Genomic DNA, 16,792 nt, shown 5'->3' with positions numbered 1-16,792 from the left:
GAGAGGGGACCCGCTGGCACCCAAGGGGTTAATTCCGGATTTGACTTTCCCGGACTTTTTTTTTTTTTTTTCAGGAATTCTCCCATGGATAAGGGAGCAGCCAGGTGTCCCAAAAAAAAAAAAAAAAAAGAAATCGATTTTTGGGGGCCCTGGGGTGCCCCAAATCCCTCCAGGATTCCCCTTTTCCGCCTCTCATCCCCCCAAAAAAAACACCTGGAAAATCGGAATGAGGGTCCTGGCCTGGGCTAATTAACAGCAATTAAGGGTTAATGAAGGGCTGGAGGGGCGATGGAACCGCTGGAATTCCAGGAGGGAGAGAGGGAAGAGCTTGGAGCAAAGCCCAGCCCGGGAAACTCGGGATGCAGAGAATTCCTGGAAGGAAAATTGAAATTATTCCAAAACAATCCAGGGATCCTGAGGTGAAACAACGCCGGGAATTTATTTTCATTTTCTTTTGTTTTATTTGGGACCAGAGCCAGGAAAACCAGGAAGGAAAATGCATTCCCAAGGCCAGGAGAACCTGGATTTTTAGGGAATCCTGGAATAATTCGGGTTGGACGGAGCTGAAGTGTCCCAAGCTGGAATTTTAAGGAATTTCCCTTTTTTTCCCAGCCCCATTTCCCCATCCCTGCATTCCTTTCAGGAGGGGATGAAGAGATTTTCAGGAATGTTCAGGAATTTTCAGGAATTTTAAGGGATTTTCGGGGATTTTTCAGAATTTTCAGGAATTTTAGAGGGATTTTCAGGGAATTTTTGAGGAATTTTAAGGGATTTTCAGGAATTTTAGAGGGATTTTAGGGATTTTTTCAGAATTTTCAGGAATTTTAAGGGATTTCAGGGAATTTTTGAGGAAATTTTTGGAATTTTCAGGGATTTCCAGGATTTTTCAGGGATTTTAAGGGAATTTTGGAGGGATTTTGAGGGATTTTAAAGGATTTTAGGGATTTTTTGAGGAGTTTTTTTTGGTTTTTTTCAGGGATTTTAAGGGGTTTTCAGGAATTTTAAGGGATTTTAGGGACTTTTTGAGGAAATTTTAGGAATTCTCAGGGATTTGAAGGGGTTTTAGGGACTTTTAAGGGATTTTTCAGGGATTTGAAGGGGTTTTAGGGAATTTTAAGGGGTTTTCAGGAATTTTCAGGGATTATAGGGAATTTTTGAGGAAATTTTTGGAATTTTCAGGGTTTTGAAGGGGTTTTAGGGAATTTTCAGGGATTTTCGGGAATTTTTGAGGAGTTTTTCAGAATTTTCAGGGATTTGAAGGGGTTTTAGGGAATATTTGAGGAATTTTAAGAGATTTTCAGGAATTTTAAGGGATTTTAAATTATTTTAGGGACTTTTTGAGGAAATTTTTGGAATGTTTCAGGGATTTGAAGGGGTTTTAGGGAATTTGGGGATTTTCAGGAATTCCCGCGTTCCCCAGCCCCCGCGATTTGAAGGGGTTTTAGGGAATATTTGAGGAATTTTAAGAGATTTTCAGGAATTTTAAGGGATTTTAAATTATTTTAGGGACTTTTTGAGGAAATTTTTGGAATGTTTCAGGGATTTGAAGGGGTTTTAGGGAATTTTTGAGGAGTTTTTCAGGGATTCGAAGGGGTTTTAGGGAATTTGGGGATTTTCAGGAATTCCCACGTTCCCCAGCCCCCGCCGGTGGGGGGGGCTCCGCGGGACAAACGGATCCCTCCCCCATCCCAGAGCTTTTCCAGAACATTCCGGAGGGCCCAGATTTGGGGTGAAGGAGCCGAGGGACCGAGGAATTTGGGGGAAGTTTTGGGGAAATCCGGAGTTTTCTGGGGTGGGGGTGGGGAAGGCCTCGACGGGATCCGTCCCAAACCCAGGGAATGGGGGATCCCAAATTTAGAGGTGGGAACTCCAAATCCAGGGAATAGAGAACCCCCAAATTGAGAGGTGGGATCCCAAATTCAGGGATTGGAGCCCAAATTCAGGGATGTGAACCCCAAATTCAGGGATGTGGACCCCCAATTCAGGGATTGGACCCCAAATTCAGGGATGTGGACCCCAAATTCAGGGATGTGGATCCCCAGTTCAGTGATTGGACCCCAAATTCAGGGATGTGGACCCCAAATTCAGGGATGTGAACCCCAAATTCAGGGATGTGAACCCAAATTCAGGGATGTGAACCCCAAATTCAGGGATGTGGACCCCAAATTCAGGGATGTGGACCCAAATTCAGTGATTGTACCCAAATTCAGGGATGTGGACCCCCAATTCAGTTATTGGACCCCAAAATAAGGGAACGAGGGGTTCCAAATTTAGGGATGTGATCCCAAATCCAGGAATCCCAGTCCCAGCGGAAGGGGGGACACCCCCAAACCCCACAGAACTGGGGGGGACCCTCAAAGCCCCCTTTGGGACCCCCCAAACGCCCCCGGGGCCGCTCCCCGAGGACCCAAGCGGGGACAAAGGGGAGAATTTGGGGTTTTTTGTCCCCAGAACCCCCCGGGACCCCAAAATCCCCTCAGGGCACGGCGATGACGTCACGGGGAGGCCACGCCCACGACACTATGGCGGCGCGGCAAATCTCGCGAGAGCTCGCGGTGTCACGAGGTAATAAGTAGCCCGGCTGAGGGACGCGGCCCTCAGAGCCCGCCCAGCCGGGGGCGGGCGCGGGGCGGGGGGAGTGCTTCGCTGCGGGCCCGGCCAGGGCCCGTCATGGCGGCGTTCGTGAGGGGAGAGGGGACAAACCCCGGGAATTCCCGCCGGGAATTCGCCAGTTCCTCCTTGGAGTGGCATCCCAGCCGTGGAGTGGCAGCGCAGTCCCCCTGTCCCGCTGTGCCCTGGCTGGGGGCGCTGGAAGAGCCGTGCGGGGAAACTGAGGCACGGTGGATCCCGCGTTTCCATTTTTCCGTGTAAAATCCGTGACAATCCCTCCTGATTCCTCCTCTTCCTCTTCCAACAGCCCGCGGTTTAAGGAGAGTTCCAATAAAAGTGGTTTATTTGTGTTTTGTCACCAGGCCGGGGAAGGGAAGGGCTGGAAGGTGAAATTCCAGCGGGAAGGGGAAAAAAATGGGAATTTTCCTTCTAAAAGCCAAATTCCGGATTCCCTGAGGGAATCCTGATTTAATTATTGGATTAAAATCGGTTTTATATAAAGGGAAGCGCAAGGAAGGATGAGGCGAGGGATTTGTGATGAAAATTCCCGGGGAATAAAGGGATAAAGCCAGGAATAAATCAGGTAAATCCCTGGAATAAATTCATCTGGAAGTTCGGTTTTTTTAGAGTTGTGGTTGCCACCAAAACCCTTCCAGGGATTTGGGAACGCTGGAATTGTAGGAATTAGGGATGGAGATGGAAAACATTCCTCTTCCCCTCCATCCATTCCTCAGTTCTCCCAGAAAAACGATTAAGGAATGACAAAAATCCCCCCTTTTTAGGTAAAATACCCCCCAAAATAAAAACAAACCTCACAGCCACTTAAATTTTTTTTAACCATTTATATTTATATATATATATATATAAAAAAATTAAATATATATAATATATCGTGTTTAAGACTAAAAATATAGTACAGAATATTTAAAAAAAAAAAAAGGAAAATGCAACATAAAAAAAAAAATGGGAATGGGGAGAGATCGCGGAATTTCGGGGGGAAAAGGAACGGGGGAGGGTCTCTAAAGCAACCTAAAAAAAAAAAAAAAGGGGGAAATTCCATTTTCCAGCCCCAAAGTGGGGTTGGAATTTTAAAGCTTCCCGGTGGCCGGGGCGGGGCTCCCCCTCTTCCCGTGGGATATTGCTCTGGAGTTTGGGGTGCAGCACCTGGAGCGGGAATTCCCTCCCCCCTCTGGATTTGGGGTGAATTCAGGCACCTTTGGGATCCCCGGGGGGTTTTGGGCCCGTCCTGACGGGACCGGTTTTTTGTGGTTTTTGGGAATTTCGGGAGAAGGAAATGGCGGGGGGAGGGTCCCAGGGCTCGTACCGGGATTGGCAATGGGGGGATTTTGGGAATTCGGGGGATTTTGGGAAGCTCCAGACCCCCGGGGAGGGCCCTTGAGGGGAGGGGTCTCGTACCTAATCCCAGGGTTTTTTGGGAATCGACCGGAAATTCCCTCCGAAATTCACCTGCAAAATCCTCAATCCCAAACTGGGCCTCTTTTGGGAATCGGGGCTGGGAATTCCCTCCAAAATTCACCCACAAAATCCCAAATTGGGGAATTTGGGAATCCTCTGGGAATTCCCTCCAAAACTCATCCCCAACAAATCCTCAATCCCAAATTGGGGTCCCTTGGGGAATTTGGGAATTGGGGCTGGGAATTCCCTCCAAAACTCATCCCCCCCAAATCCCCAATCCCAAACTGGGGCTCCTTTGGGAATTTGGGAATTGGGGCTGGGAATTCCCTCCAAAACTCATCCTCAACAAACCACCTGTCCCAAACCGGGGCTCCTTTGGGAATTTGGGAATTGGGGCTGGGAATTCCCTCCAAAACTCATCCCCAACAAATCCTCAATCCCAAACTGGGGTCCCTTGGGGAATTTGGGAATTTGGGCTGGGAATTCCCTCCAAAACTCACCCCCCCCACATCCCCAGTCCCAACCCGGGGTCCCCAGTGCCCCCCAGTCCCCGGCACTGGGAGAGGGGCCTGGCCGAGCTCCTGACCCCGATGTTTCGGTTTCCCGGGATTCCCGGGAATGCGATTCCCAGCGGGATTTACATTCACAGGAGGGACCCCCCAGCTCTGGGGGCACCCCGGGACGGGGGTTGGGAGATCCCAGCGCCGCCTTTCCCATGGGAACGATGTGCGTATGGAACGGGGGGCTGCTCCCAAGAACCCCCAATTCCCACCGCTCCGGGGGGATTTGGGGATGGGGGAGAACGGGGGGCAGCCGTCCCTGAGGGAGGGGTGGCCCCAAAATCAAGGCACAGGGAATGGGAATGGTTCGGGATGGGGCTGGTTTTGGGATTTGTGCATCCCTCTGGATTTGGGGACACGTGGATCCCGATGGGAATGGGAATTGTTCGGGATGGGGCTGGTTTTGGGATTTGTGTGTCCCTCTGGATTTGGGGACACGTGAATCCCAGTGGGAATGGGAATGGTTCGGGATGGGGCTGGTTTTGGGATTTGTGTGTCCCTCTGGATTTGGGGACATGCAGATCCCAGTGGGAATGGGAATGGTTCGGGATGGGGCTGGTTTTGGGATTTGTGTGTCCCTCTGGATTTGGGGACATGCAGATCCCAGTGGGAATGGGAATGGTTCGGGATGGGGCTGGTTTTGGGATTTGTGCATCCCTCTGGATTTGGGGACACGTGAATCCCGATGGGAATGGTTCGGGATGGGGCTGGTTTTGGGATTTGTGTGTCCCTCTGGATTTGGGGACACGCAGAACCCTCCTGCTGATCCTGGTGGAATGGGGGAATGGAATGGTTTGGATGGGGCTTTTGTAGGATTTGCGCGTCCCTCTGGATTTGGGGACACACAGAGCCCTCAGGGAATGGGAATGGTTGGGGATGGACTGTTTTTGGGATTTGCACATCCCTCTGGATTTGGGGATGTGTGGATCCCAATGGGAATGGGAATGGTTTGGGATGAGGCTGTTTTTGGGATTTTCGTGTCCCCTCTAGATTTGGGGACAGGCGAATCCCAATGGGAATGGTTTGGGGAATGGGAATGGTTTAGGATGGGGTTTTTTTGGGATTTGTATGTCCCTCTGGATTTGGGAACACACAATCCCAGTGGGAATGGGAATGGTTTGGAATGGGGCTGTTTTTGGGATTTGTGTGTCCCTCTGGATTGGGAACGCAGATCCCAACGGGAATGGTTCGGGATGGGTTTTTTTGGGATTTGTGTGTCCCTCTGGGTTTGGGAATGCAGATCCCAACGGGAATAGTTCGGGATGGGTTTTTTTGGGATTTGTGTGTCCCTCTGGGTTTGGGAATGCAGATCCCAACGGGAATAGTTTGGGATGGTTTTTTTTGGGATTTGTGTGTCCCTCTGGGTTTGGGAACGCAGATCCCAATGGGAATGGTTCGGGATGGGGCTGTTTTTGGGATTTGCACGTCCCCCTGGGTTTAGGGACACGCAGAGCTGCTCCCTGGGAAAGCTCCAGGAACGACAACAGGGCTCAAACCCCGGCGGCGGGCGACACGGAGGGGACGAGGCGGCGATCAACCCCTCCCTTCCCTCCGCGGGGGAGGGAAAGTACCGGCAAAAAAAACAACCAACGGAATGAACGGAAGCTCCAAGGAAACCCGGGGTAGGGGGACCGGGGTGGGGATCGCGGGGCGAACCCCTGAATATCAGGGGACGCCGGTGAGGTACCCGCGGAGCCCTGCCCGCCCTAGACGTGCGTCTGCATGCGCTGCTGGAAGCGCTGCCCGTAGTCCGAGTGCTGCGAGGTGTAGGAGAAGCGCGCCGCGCTGCTGAACTTGCCCACGGCCTCGTAGGCGTCGTAGGCGCCGCGCTCCAGCCCCGCGGCCGCGCCGAAGCCCAGCCGGTAGGGCGGGAAGGCCGCGCCGCCCGGGAAGGCCGCGCCGCCCGCGTAGTTCTCGTAGGACAGCTGGCTGGCCGTGTCCCCCGCCGCCGTCCCCGCCGCCGCCTCCGCGGGGAACTCGGGGCCGCCGCGGGGGTAGGAGCTGAGCTGGGCGTAGCCGCTGGAGTGCGACAGCCGCGAGGGCGGCCGCGCCTCGAAGCGGCCGGGGCCGGGCGCGCGGTAGTCGCCGTAGAGGACGGAGCGCGAGGCCGGCCGGTCCTCGTGGGCGCGGACGTTGTAGTAGCCGTTGGTGGGGTCCTGGAGGCGGGTGGGGGGAAAAAGAACCACGGGGAAAATCCAGCGGGTTTTGGGAATTCTGGGGATTTTTGGGGGATTTTTTGTGAAGGGGGGGGTTGGGGTGGGGAAGGGCGTGGGGTGGGGGGAATGGAGGGTCTTCTGGGATTGTTTGGGGGAGTGGGAGTTCCTTGGGATTGTTTGGGAGGGTGGGAATCCTTTGGGATTTCCGGGGAGATGGGAAGAGGGCAGGGCTGGATTTTGTGGAATTCGGGATCTCTTGGAATTACGGGATATCGAGGTTGGAATGGACACACCGAAATCATCCAAAATCCCACCCTGTCCCTTGGGAGCCTTGTCCAAACACTCCTGGAATTTTTGGGGCTGTCCCCATTCCTTTGGGAACTGCTCCAGAGCCTGACCCCCCCTTTTTCCCTCAAATCCATCCCAAATCCCTCCTCAGAACACCTCCTTCCTTCCCCGCGATCTCATCCCCGATCCCAGAGATCCGAGCTGTACATTCCCAAAATTTCCCCTCCATCCCAACAATTCCACCTCCTCACGCCTGAAATCCCTGGAGTTTTCTACCCTTTCCGGGGGGGGGGGGGGGGGAAAAAATTTGGGATCTGCCCCTCTCTTCCCACCCTAAAATCCCGGCGGGACCGGACCTTGAGCTCGTACTCCTCGCGGGTGTCGATGGTGTCGCAGCGCAGGTCCTGCTTCAAGTCCACGTCATCCTTGAACGACTGGAAAACCCACGGGAATATGGAGTTATGGAATTATGGAATGGGATGGGCAGATGGGCGGGGAGGAACCTTGAGACCCATCCCGTGGTGGGAAGGGGCGGCTCCCGATAGCCCAGGTGGATCCAAGGTGGAGCTGGGCGCTTCTAGGGATGGGGAATCCATGGGATCATGGGATCCGTGGGATCAGGGATGGGCAATCCATGGGATCGTGGAATCCCATGGAATCCCATGGGATGGGGAATCCATGGAATTAGGGATGGGGAATCCATGGGATCATGGATGGGTCCAGGACTGATCCCTAAAATCCCGTTAAACCAGCCCAGGGAACGCTGGAATTCTTTGGGATGGAAAAGACCCCAAAGATCCTTAAAGATCCGAGGGCAGGGACGTTCCCACCATCCTGAGTGGCTCCGACCTGGCTTTGGGGACACTCCCAGGGTTGGGGACACACCCAGGGCTGGGGACACTCCGAACCAGCGGCTCCTGACCATCCCAGGCCACAATTCCCTGCCCAGATCCCGGTGTCCCGGTGTCCCTCACCGAGTAGATGGCCTTCATGACGCGGGTGGCCGTGGACACGCTGGCCGTGTCCTCCTCCCTGTCCGTGTGCAGCGTCAGCGGCTCCCGGTTCACCGTCTCCACCTTGATGTCCAGCTTGCGCAGCGTGACGTCCTTGCGGCCTGCCGGGCGACCACGGAGTGACCACGGAGTGACCACGGATTCACCACCATAGAGACACCCAGAGTGACCAGAGTGACCATGGAGTGACCCCCAAAGAGACACCCAGAGTGACCATGAAGTGACCATGGAGTCACCACCAAAGAGACACCCAAAGAGACACCCAGAGTGACCATGAAGTGACCATGGAGTGGCCATGGTGTGACCCCCAAATGGCCATGGAGTGACCCCCAAAGAGACACCCAGAGTGACCACTGAGTGACCATGGAGTGGCCATGGAGTGACCCCCAAAGGGACACCCAGAGTGACCACTGAGTGACCATGGAGTCACCACCAAAGAGACACTCAGAGTGACCATGGAGTGACCACAGAGTGACCACTGAGTGACTATGGAGTGGCCATGGAGTGACCCCCAAAGGGACACCCAGAGTGACCACTGAGTGACCATGGAGTCACCACCAAAGAGACACTCAGAGTGACCATGGAGTGACCACAGAGTGACCACGGTGTGACCATGGAGTGGCCATGGAGTGACCCCCAAAGAGACACCCAGAGTGACCATGGAGTGACCACAAAGTGACCACGGTGTGACCATGGAGTGGCCATGGAGTGACCCCCAAAGAGACACCCAGAGTGACCATGGAGTGACCACAAAGTGACCATGGTGTGACTATGGAGTGGCCATGGAGTGACCCCCAAAGAGACACCCAGAGTGACCACTGAGTGACCATGGAGTGACCCCCAAAGAGACACCCAGAGTGACCATGGAGTGACCACAAAGTGACCATGGTGTGACTATGGAGTGGCCATGGAGTGACCCCCAAAGAGACACCCAGAGTGACCACTGAGTGACCATGGAGTGACCCCCAAAGAGACACCCAGAGTGACCATGGAGTGACCACAAAGTGACCATGGTGTGACTATGGAGTGGCCATGGAGTGACTCCCAAAGTGACACTCAGAGTGACCACAGAGTGACCATGGAGTGACCCTCACAGAGACACCCAGAGTGACCACAGAGTGACCGTGAAGTGACCCCAGAAGAGACACCCATAGTGACCACAGAGTAACCACAGAGTAACCACAGAGTGACCATAGAGTCACCCCACAGACACACCGTGACCCCTGAGTGACCACAGAATGACCGCTGAGTGACCTGCACAGAGACACCCAGAGTGACCCCGGCGTGACCCAGAGTGACCCCGGCGTGACCCCAAGGCCGCCCCGCCGTCCCCACTCACTTCCTTTGCGGCGCCGGTACAGGAAGCAGGCGAGGGCCACCAGGCAGCTGATGAGGAGGATGCTGGCCCCGATGGTGGCCCCGGCGATGATGCCCACGGGCAGGACCTCTGCGGGGACACGGCCGCTTGGGGACGAGGCCAGCGCCACAGCCAGGCCCCTCATCCCAGCATCCCCCCGGAACGCGGCTCGCAGGAGAATTGTGGGGTCACCCAGTCCAAGACGGGACCGATCCCCAGCTGGTCACCCACAATTCCAGGAATCCCTCGGAGAGCCCAACCCCATCCAAGGCCTCACCACCTTTTCCAGGAGGAATTCCCTCAAATTTCCAACTCGAGGTCACCCAGAGCTGTCCCCAAGCTCCCTGCCGGTGTCACCTTTGCCCAGCCCAAAATTGTCCCAACTTGAACCAACTTGACCCAACTTGAGGCCACCCAGATTGTCCCCAAGCTCCCTGCCGGTGTCACCTTTCTCCTCCAGCTGCATGATGGCCGTGCCGGGCCCAAAGCTGTCCCAACCCAACCCAACTTGAGGCCACCCAAATTGTCCCCAAGGTCCCTGCTGGTGTCACCTTTCTCCTTGAGCTGGATGATGGCCGTGCCGGGCCCAAAGCTGTCCCAATCCAACCCAACTCAAGGCCACCCCGATTGTCCCCAAGCTCTCTCCCATGTCACCTTTCTCCTCAAGCTGGATGATGGCCGTGAAGGGCCCAAAGCTGTCCCAACCCAACCCAACTGGAGGCCACCCCGGTTGTCCCAAGCTGTTTCCCATGTCACCTTTCTCCTCGAGCTGGATGATGGCTGTGCCTGATCCAAAGGTGTCCCAACCCAACCCAACTTGAGACCATTCCATTTCACCCAAGCTGTCCCCAGGCTCCTCTGGGTTGATGGCCGTGCCGGGCCCAAAGCTGTCCCAACCCAACCCAACTTGAGGCCACCCAAATTGTCCCCAAGGTCCCTGCTGGTGTCACCTTTCTCCTTGAGCTGGATGATGGCCGTGCCGGGCCCAAAGCTGTCCCAATCCAACCCAACTCAAGGCCACCCCGATTGTCCCCAAGCTCTCTCCCATGTCACCTTTCTCCTCAAGCTGGATGATGGCCGTGCCTGATCCAAAGGTGTCCCAATCCAACCCAACCCAACTGGAGGCCACCCCGGTTGTCCCAAGCTGTTTCCCATGTCACCTTTCTCCTCGAGCTGGATGATGGCTGTGCCTGATCCAAAGGTGTCCCAACCCAACCCAACTTGAGACCATTCCCTGTCACCAAAGCTGTCCCCAGGCTCCTCTGGGTGTCACCTTTCTCCTCGAGCTGGATGATGGCCATGCCAGGCCCAAAGCTGTCCCAACCCAACCCAACTCAAGGCCACCCAGATTGTCCCCAAGCTCTCTCTGGGTGTCACCTTTCTCCTCGAGCTGGATGATGGCCGTGCCGGGCCCGAAGCTGTTCCAGGCCGTGCAGTTGTAGCGCGTCTGGAAGTCGGCGTCCATGACGTTCTGGATGCTCAGCGTGGACAGCACGCCGCTGCCCGTGTTGCTCCTCTCCACCGTGTAGCGCTCCAGCGTGCCCGCTTCCAGAATGTTCTCCTTCCACGCCCAGGCCTGCAGGGAGGGGCTGGCTCAGCGCCGGGCTCGGGGACGTTTCCCGTTGACAGAAATAATCCTGTGCTCGTTTTATTCTGTTTTATACCGGGGTTTTATTCTGATATTAATGCAGTTGTCGTTATTTTATTTAATATTATTTATTTAATATTATTTTATATTGTTTTATGTTCTGGGGGGGAATTGGGAATTTGGGGTGGTCTGGGAGGAAATGGGGAATTTGAGGTGGTCTGGGGGGGAAATTGGGAATTTGGGGTGGTCTGGGAGGGAAATTGGGAATTTGGGGTGGTCTGGGAGGGAAATTGGGAATTTGAGGTGGTCTGGGCTAGAAATGGGGATATTTGGGGTTGTCTGGGAGGGAAACGGGGAATTTGGGGTGGTCTGGGGGGGAATGGGGATATTTGGGGTGGTCCAAAGGAAGAAATTGGGAATTTGGGGTGTTCCAGCAGGAAAATGGGAATTTGGGGTGGTCTGGGAGGGAAATTGGGAATTTGAGGTGGTCTGGGCTAGAAATGGGGATATTTGGGGTTGTCTGGGAGGGAAACGGGGAATTTGGGGTGGTCTGGGGGGGAATGGGGATATTTGGGGTGGTCCAAAGGAAGAAATTGGGAATTTGGGGTGTTCCAGCAGGAAAATGGGAATTTGGGGTGGTCTGGGAGGGAAATTGGGAATTTGGGGTGGTCTGGGAGGGAAATTGGGAATTTGGGGTGGTCTGGGGGGAAATGGGAATTTGGGGTGTCCCGGGGCGATCCAAGCAGAGGAAATTCCTGGAGCTGTGTCCAGGCAGGGCCAGGACTGAGGGATTGGAGGATAAAATTCCCTGTTTTAGCTGGAACTGGGGGAAGGGCTCGGGATCAGGGGTTTTAGGGGGATAAAATTCCCTGTTTTAGCTGGAACTGGGGGAAGGGCTCGGGATCAGGGGTTTTAGGGGGATAAAATTCCCTGTTTTAGCTGGAACTGGGGGAAGGGCTCGGGATCAGGGGTTTTAGGGGGATAAAATTCCCTGTTTTAGCTGGAATTGGGGGAAGGGCTCGGATCGGGGGTTTTAGGGGGATAAAATTCCCTGTTTTAGCTGGAACTGGGGGAAGGGCTCCGGATCAGGGGTTTTAGGGGGATAAAATTCCCTGTTTTAGCTGGAATTGGGAGAAACTCCCACAGGAAATTCCAGGTTGAAATTCCTGGAATTCCTGGCCCCTGACCCCCATTCCCTGGAAGGAAGGATGGTGTGGAAAGCCTCTTTTCAGGATTTATTCCCTTCCCGTGCTCCCTTTTTGCCCTTCCCCTTAATCCTCAGTTCCAAACCCAACCAAAAACCCCCAAATCCCAAATCCGAGCCGCCCCAATCTGTAAAAATTTAAAATTCCCTCCGCTTCCCCCGACCGAAAACGACCGAAACAGCGACATTTTTGGGGGGACGCCTGGACCTTGCCCGTTCCCAGGGAAGCCCGGGAGGTTTTGGGGGCGTTTTTGGGGTTTTTGGGGTCGCTGACCGTTGACGAAGAGGGTGACCTCCCTCTCGCCCACGCCGATCCTGGGGACGATGGCCTTGCAGACGTACTGGCCCGCGTCCGCCTGCGTCACCGACTTGAGGTACAGCTGGTTGCTGTTGCTCAGGACCTGTGGGGACAGGAGGGGACACTTGGGGACAGCCGGGTGGGGACACTTGGGGACAGCCAGGTGGGGACACTTGGGGACAGCCAGGTGGGGACACTTGGGGACAGCCAGGTGGGGACACTTGGGGACAGCCGGGAGGGGACGCGGGACGCGCCCCAGAGCGCAGCGGGCTGGCCCTGAATCCTTCCCGCGGGAATCCCGACCCCGGTCCCCGTTTCTGGGGGGTTTTGGGGTGTGGAGGGGGCACGGAGGAATGGTGGGGGTGTTCAGGGGTCACGTTTGACCCCGATCCCGACGCCAATCTCAAATCCAATCCCAAACTCAATCCAAACCCTAAACCCCAATCCCGAATCCCAACCCCAATCCAAACCCCAATCCCGAATCCCGACCCCAATCCCAAATCCAATCCCAAACCCAATGCAAACCCTAAACCCAATCCTGAATCCCAATCCAAACCCTAAACCCCAATCCTGAATCCCAATCCAAACCCTAAACCCCAATCCTGAATCCCAAATCCAATCCCAGCTCCAATCCAAACCCCAAACCCCAATCCCGAATCCCAACCCCAATCCCAAATCCAATCCCAAACCCAATCCAAACCCCAAACCCCAATCCCGAATCCCAACCCCAATCCCAAATCCAATCCCAGCTCCAATCCAAACCCCAAACCCCAATCCCGAATCCCAACTCCAATCCCAAATCCAATCCAAACCCCATTCCTGAATCCAAACCCAATCCCAACCCCAATCCTGAATCCCAAACCCAATGGAAATCCCAATCCCAATCCCAAACCAAACCCCATTCCTAAATCCCAATCCCAAATCCCAATCCCAACTCCAATCCCAAACCCAATTTCCATTTCCAGGGAGTTTTGGGGTGACACAAAGCCACAGTGGGGCCATTCTGATCCCAATCCCAACCCCAATCCCAATGGGAATCATGTGCCGAAATTCCCCAATCCCACCCCCCCAGTGTGACCCTGGAGAGAGGCTCCGGGGGATTTTTGGGATGGGGGAGCCACCCCTGAGGAAGGGCTGACCCCAAAACTGGGGAGCAGGGAATGGGAACTGCCCAGGATGGGGCTTGTTTTGGGATTTTTTTTGGGGGAATTATTTGGGGGATATCAGGAGCCCCCCCTGACCCCGCCAGGACGGGGAACCTTCCGGAAGCCCCAGGAAGGGGGGTCCTACCATGTTGGACTCCTTCTTGGTCCAGGTGAGGGTCAGCGGGGGGTTCCCCGACCACACGCAGGTCAGCGTGACGTCGGAGCCGATGTCCGTCACCGTGGGCTTGGGGTCCACCACGATCCGGGGGGCGACTGGGGGGCGACACGGGGACAGAGGCAGGGCTGGGGCGCGGGGAGGGGGTTCGGGGCCGGCTCGGGGGCCGGGGCGGCTCGGGGTCACTCACAGTGCACGTCCACCAGCGTGCTGACGTTGGTGCTGCCGATGTCGTTGTGCACCTCGCAGGACACGGGCTCCGTGAAGAAGGTGTAGTCCACCTGCGTGTCGTACCTGTTCTCCTTGGCCTCCTCGATGATCACCCCGCCCTTGGCCCACCTGGGGACGCCGGGGACACCGTGGGCCCCCGATCCCGACCCTAAACCCCGATCCCGATCCGAAACCCCGATCCCGACCCTAAACCCCGATCCCGATCCGAAAACCCGATCCCCGTCCGAAACCCCGATCCCCGTCCGAAACCCCGATCTCGATCCTAATTCCCAATCCCAGTCACCATTTCCAAAGGGTTTTGGGGAGGGGACACAGAGCCATGTTGGGCACATCCGGGGACACCGTGGGACCCCAATCCCCGTCCGAAACCCCGATCCCGACCCTAATTCCCAATCCCAATCACCATTTCCAAACGGTTTTGGGGAGGGGCCACAGAGCCCTGTTGGGGACATTCAGGGACACCGTGGGACCCCGATCCCGACCTTAATTCCCAATCCCAATCACCATTTCCAAACGGTTTTGGGGAGGGGCCACAGAGCCCTGTTGGGGACATTCAGGGACACCGTGGGACCCCGATCCCGATCTGAAACCCCGATCCCCGTCCGAAACCCCGGTCCCGATCCGAAACCCCGATCCCGATCCGAAACCCCGATCCCCGTCCGAAACCCCGATCCCCATCTGAAATCCCAATCCCCATCCAAAATCCCAATCCCGATCCTAATTCCCAATCCCAGTCACCATTTCCAAAGGGTTTTGGGGAGGGGACACAGAGCCACCATGGAACCCCAATACTGATCTGAATTCCCAATCCTGATTCTAAATCCCAATCCCAATCCCAATTCCCAATCCCAATCACCATTTCCAAACGGTTTTGGGGAGGGGACACAGAGCCATGTTGGGGACATTCAGGGACACCGTGGGACCCCAATCCTGATTCCCAATCACCCCCACTTTGGCCCCCGTGTTGGGGACATCCGGAGACACTGTGGGACCCCAATCCCCATCCGAAATCCCAATCCCGATCCTAATTCCCAATCCCAATCACCGTTTCCAAAGGGTTTTAGGGAAGGGACACAGAGCCATGTTGGGGACATTCAGGGACACTGTGGGACCCCGATCCCGATCCTAAACCCCAATCCCCATCCAAAATCCCAATCCAAGTTCCCAATCCCAGTCACCATTTCCAAAGGGTTTTGGGGAGGGGACACAGAGCCATGTTGGGGACATCCAGGGACACCATGGGACCCCAATCCCGATCCTAAACCCCAATCCCCATCCAAAATCCCAATCCAAATTCCCAATCCCAGTCACCATTTCCAAAGGGTTTTGGGGAGGGGACACAGAGCCAAGATGGGGACGCTGGGTGGCCCCAGGTGACCCCCAGTGACCCCAGTCCCAGGGATTTTGTGAAGGGAAGGGGACACAGAGCCAGGGTGGGGACGCTGGGTGGCCCCAGGTGACCCCAGCCCCAATCCCAGGGGTTTTGGGGTCACCTGTAGCCCTTGATCTCGGGGTTGGCCGTGGCCATGCAGGTGAACACCACCCGCTCGCCCTCCTGCACCGTCTGCGGCTGGATGGACAGGGTCACCGTCGGGGGGTCTGTGGGGACAGGGCCGGCTCAGAGGGGCTCGGGGGGACACCCAGGGGTCCCCAGAGCTCCGTCCCGTCCTCGTGGGGACCCTCGGGCGCTCCCCGGGGCTGTCACCCGCCGTCCCCTCCTGCTGGTGGCCGCCCCTTCCCGCAGCAGCCAGCGGAGGTCGGTGTTGGCCACCGGGACCCGGCCCTGCCTCCTCCTCCTCCTCCTCCTCCTCTTCCTCCTCTTCCTCCCCTTCCTCCTCCTCCTCCTCCACCCCCTCCCGCAATTCCCACCCACAGACGCCACTCCCACCTGCGACACCCCAAAAATCCCCCAAAATCCCCCAAAATCCCCATCCACCTCCCCGCCCCTCCCAACCCTGGTGTCCCCGTGTCCCCACTGTCCCCTTGTCCAGTGTCCTGTGTCCCATTGTCCTGTGTCCCCATATCCCATGTCCCGTATCCCCAGTGTCCCCACGTCCCCATGTCCCTGTCCCTGTCCCACTGACAGTGCACGTTGAGCCTGACGAAGGCTCATGTCCCCAGTGTCCCCAGTGTCCCCAGTGTCCCCATGTCCCCTGTGTCCCTGTCCCACTGACGGTGCACGTTGAGCCTGACGAAGGCTCATGTCCCCAGTGTCCCCAGTGTCCCCATGTCCCCCTGTCCCACTGACGGTGCACGTTGAGCCTGACGAAGGCTCATGTCCCCATGTCCCCAGTGTCCCTAGTGTCCCCATGCCCCCAGTGTCCCCAGTGTCCCCATGTGTCCCTGTCCCACTGACGGTGCACGTTGAGCCTGACGAAGGCTCATGTCCCCATGTCCCCAGTGTCCCTAGTGTCCCCATGTCCCCAGTGTCCCCAGTGTCCCCATGTCCCCCTGTCCCACTGACGGTGCACGTTGAGCCTGACGAAGGTCTCCTTGCCGGCGGGCACGGCCTCGTTGGAGCTGCGGCAGGAGAAGACGCGGCCGATGTCCAGGTCCGTGGGGTTGATGGCCAGCAGGCTCGTGGTGCTCTCGCGCTTGCCATCGGCCAGCACCTCCTGCGGGGACAGGGACAGCTCCAGGGGACAGCTCCAGGGGGCTGGGGACAGGGACAGCCAGGCTGGGGACAGGGACAGGGACAGCCAGGCTGGGGACAGGGACAGCTCCAGGGGGCTGGGGACGGGACAGGGAGAG

General features: G+C 56.2%; 1 protein-coding gene across 1 annotated transcript in view; it reads right to left on the bottom strand.

The window, feature by feature from the left end:
- Nucleotides 1-5,884: 5,884 nt before the first annotated feature.
- KIRREL1 (kirre like nephrin family adhesion molecule 1) overlaps nucleotides 5,885-16,792 on the bottom strand; it is a 34,909-nt gene continuing 24,001 nt past the window's right edge. The window contains exons 5-14 of the mRNA XM_041412245.1: nucleotides 16,506-16,656; nucleotides 15,535-15,640; nucleotides 14,001-14,149; nucleotides 13,781-13,908; nucleotides 12,279-12,593; nucleotides 10,778-10,976; nucleotides 9,383-9,490; nucleotides 8,005-8,144; nucleotides 7,387-7,464; nucleotides 5,885-6,742 (exon numbers count right to left, since the gene is read on the bottom strand). Of these exons, the coding sequence (XP_041268179.1) occupies nucleotides 6,293-6,742; nucleotides 7,387-7,464; nucleotides 8,005-8,144; nucleotides 9,383-9,490; nucleotides 10,778-10,976; nucleotides 12,279-12,593; nucleotides 13,781-13,908; nucleotides 14,001-14,149; nucleotides 15,535-15,640; nucleotides 16,506-16,656 (1,824 nt within the window). The 3' untranslated portion in view covers nucleotides 5,885-6,292. The remainder of the gene's footprint in view (nucleotides 6,743-7,386; nucleotides 7,465-8,004; nucleotides 8,145-9,382; nucleotides 9,491-10,777; nucleotides 10,977-12,278; nucleotides 12,594-13,780; nucleotides 13,909-14,000; nucleotides 14,150-15,534; nucleotides 15,641-16,505; nucleotides 16,657-16,792) is intronic.

This window comes from Onychostruthus taczanowskii, unplaced genomic scaffold, assembly GCF_017590055.1.
Source record: "Onychostruthus taczanowskii isolate IOZ18803 unplaced genomic scaffold, ASM1759005v1 scaffold385, whole genome shotgun sequence".
Lineage (NCBI taxonomy): Eukaryota > Metazoa > Chordata > Aves > Passeriformes > Passeridae > Onychostruthus > Onychostruthus taczanowskii.
The sequence above is the reverse complement of the archived record's forward strand: the minus strand, read 5'-3'. Positions and strand labels throughout refer to the sequence as shown.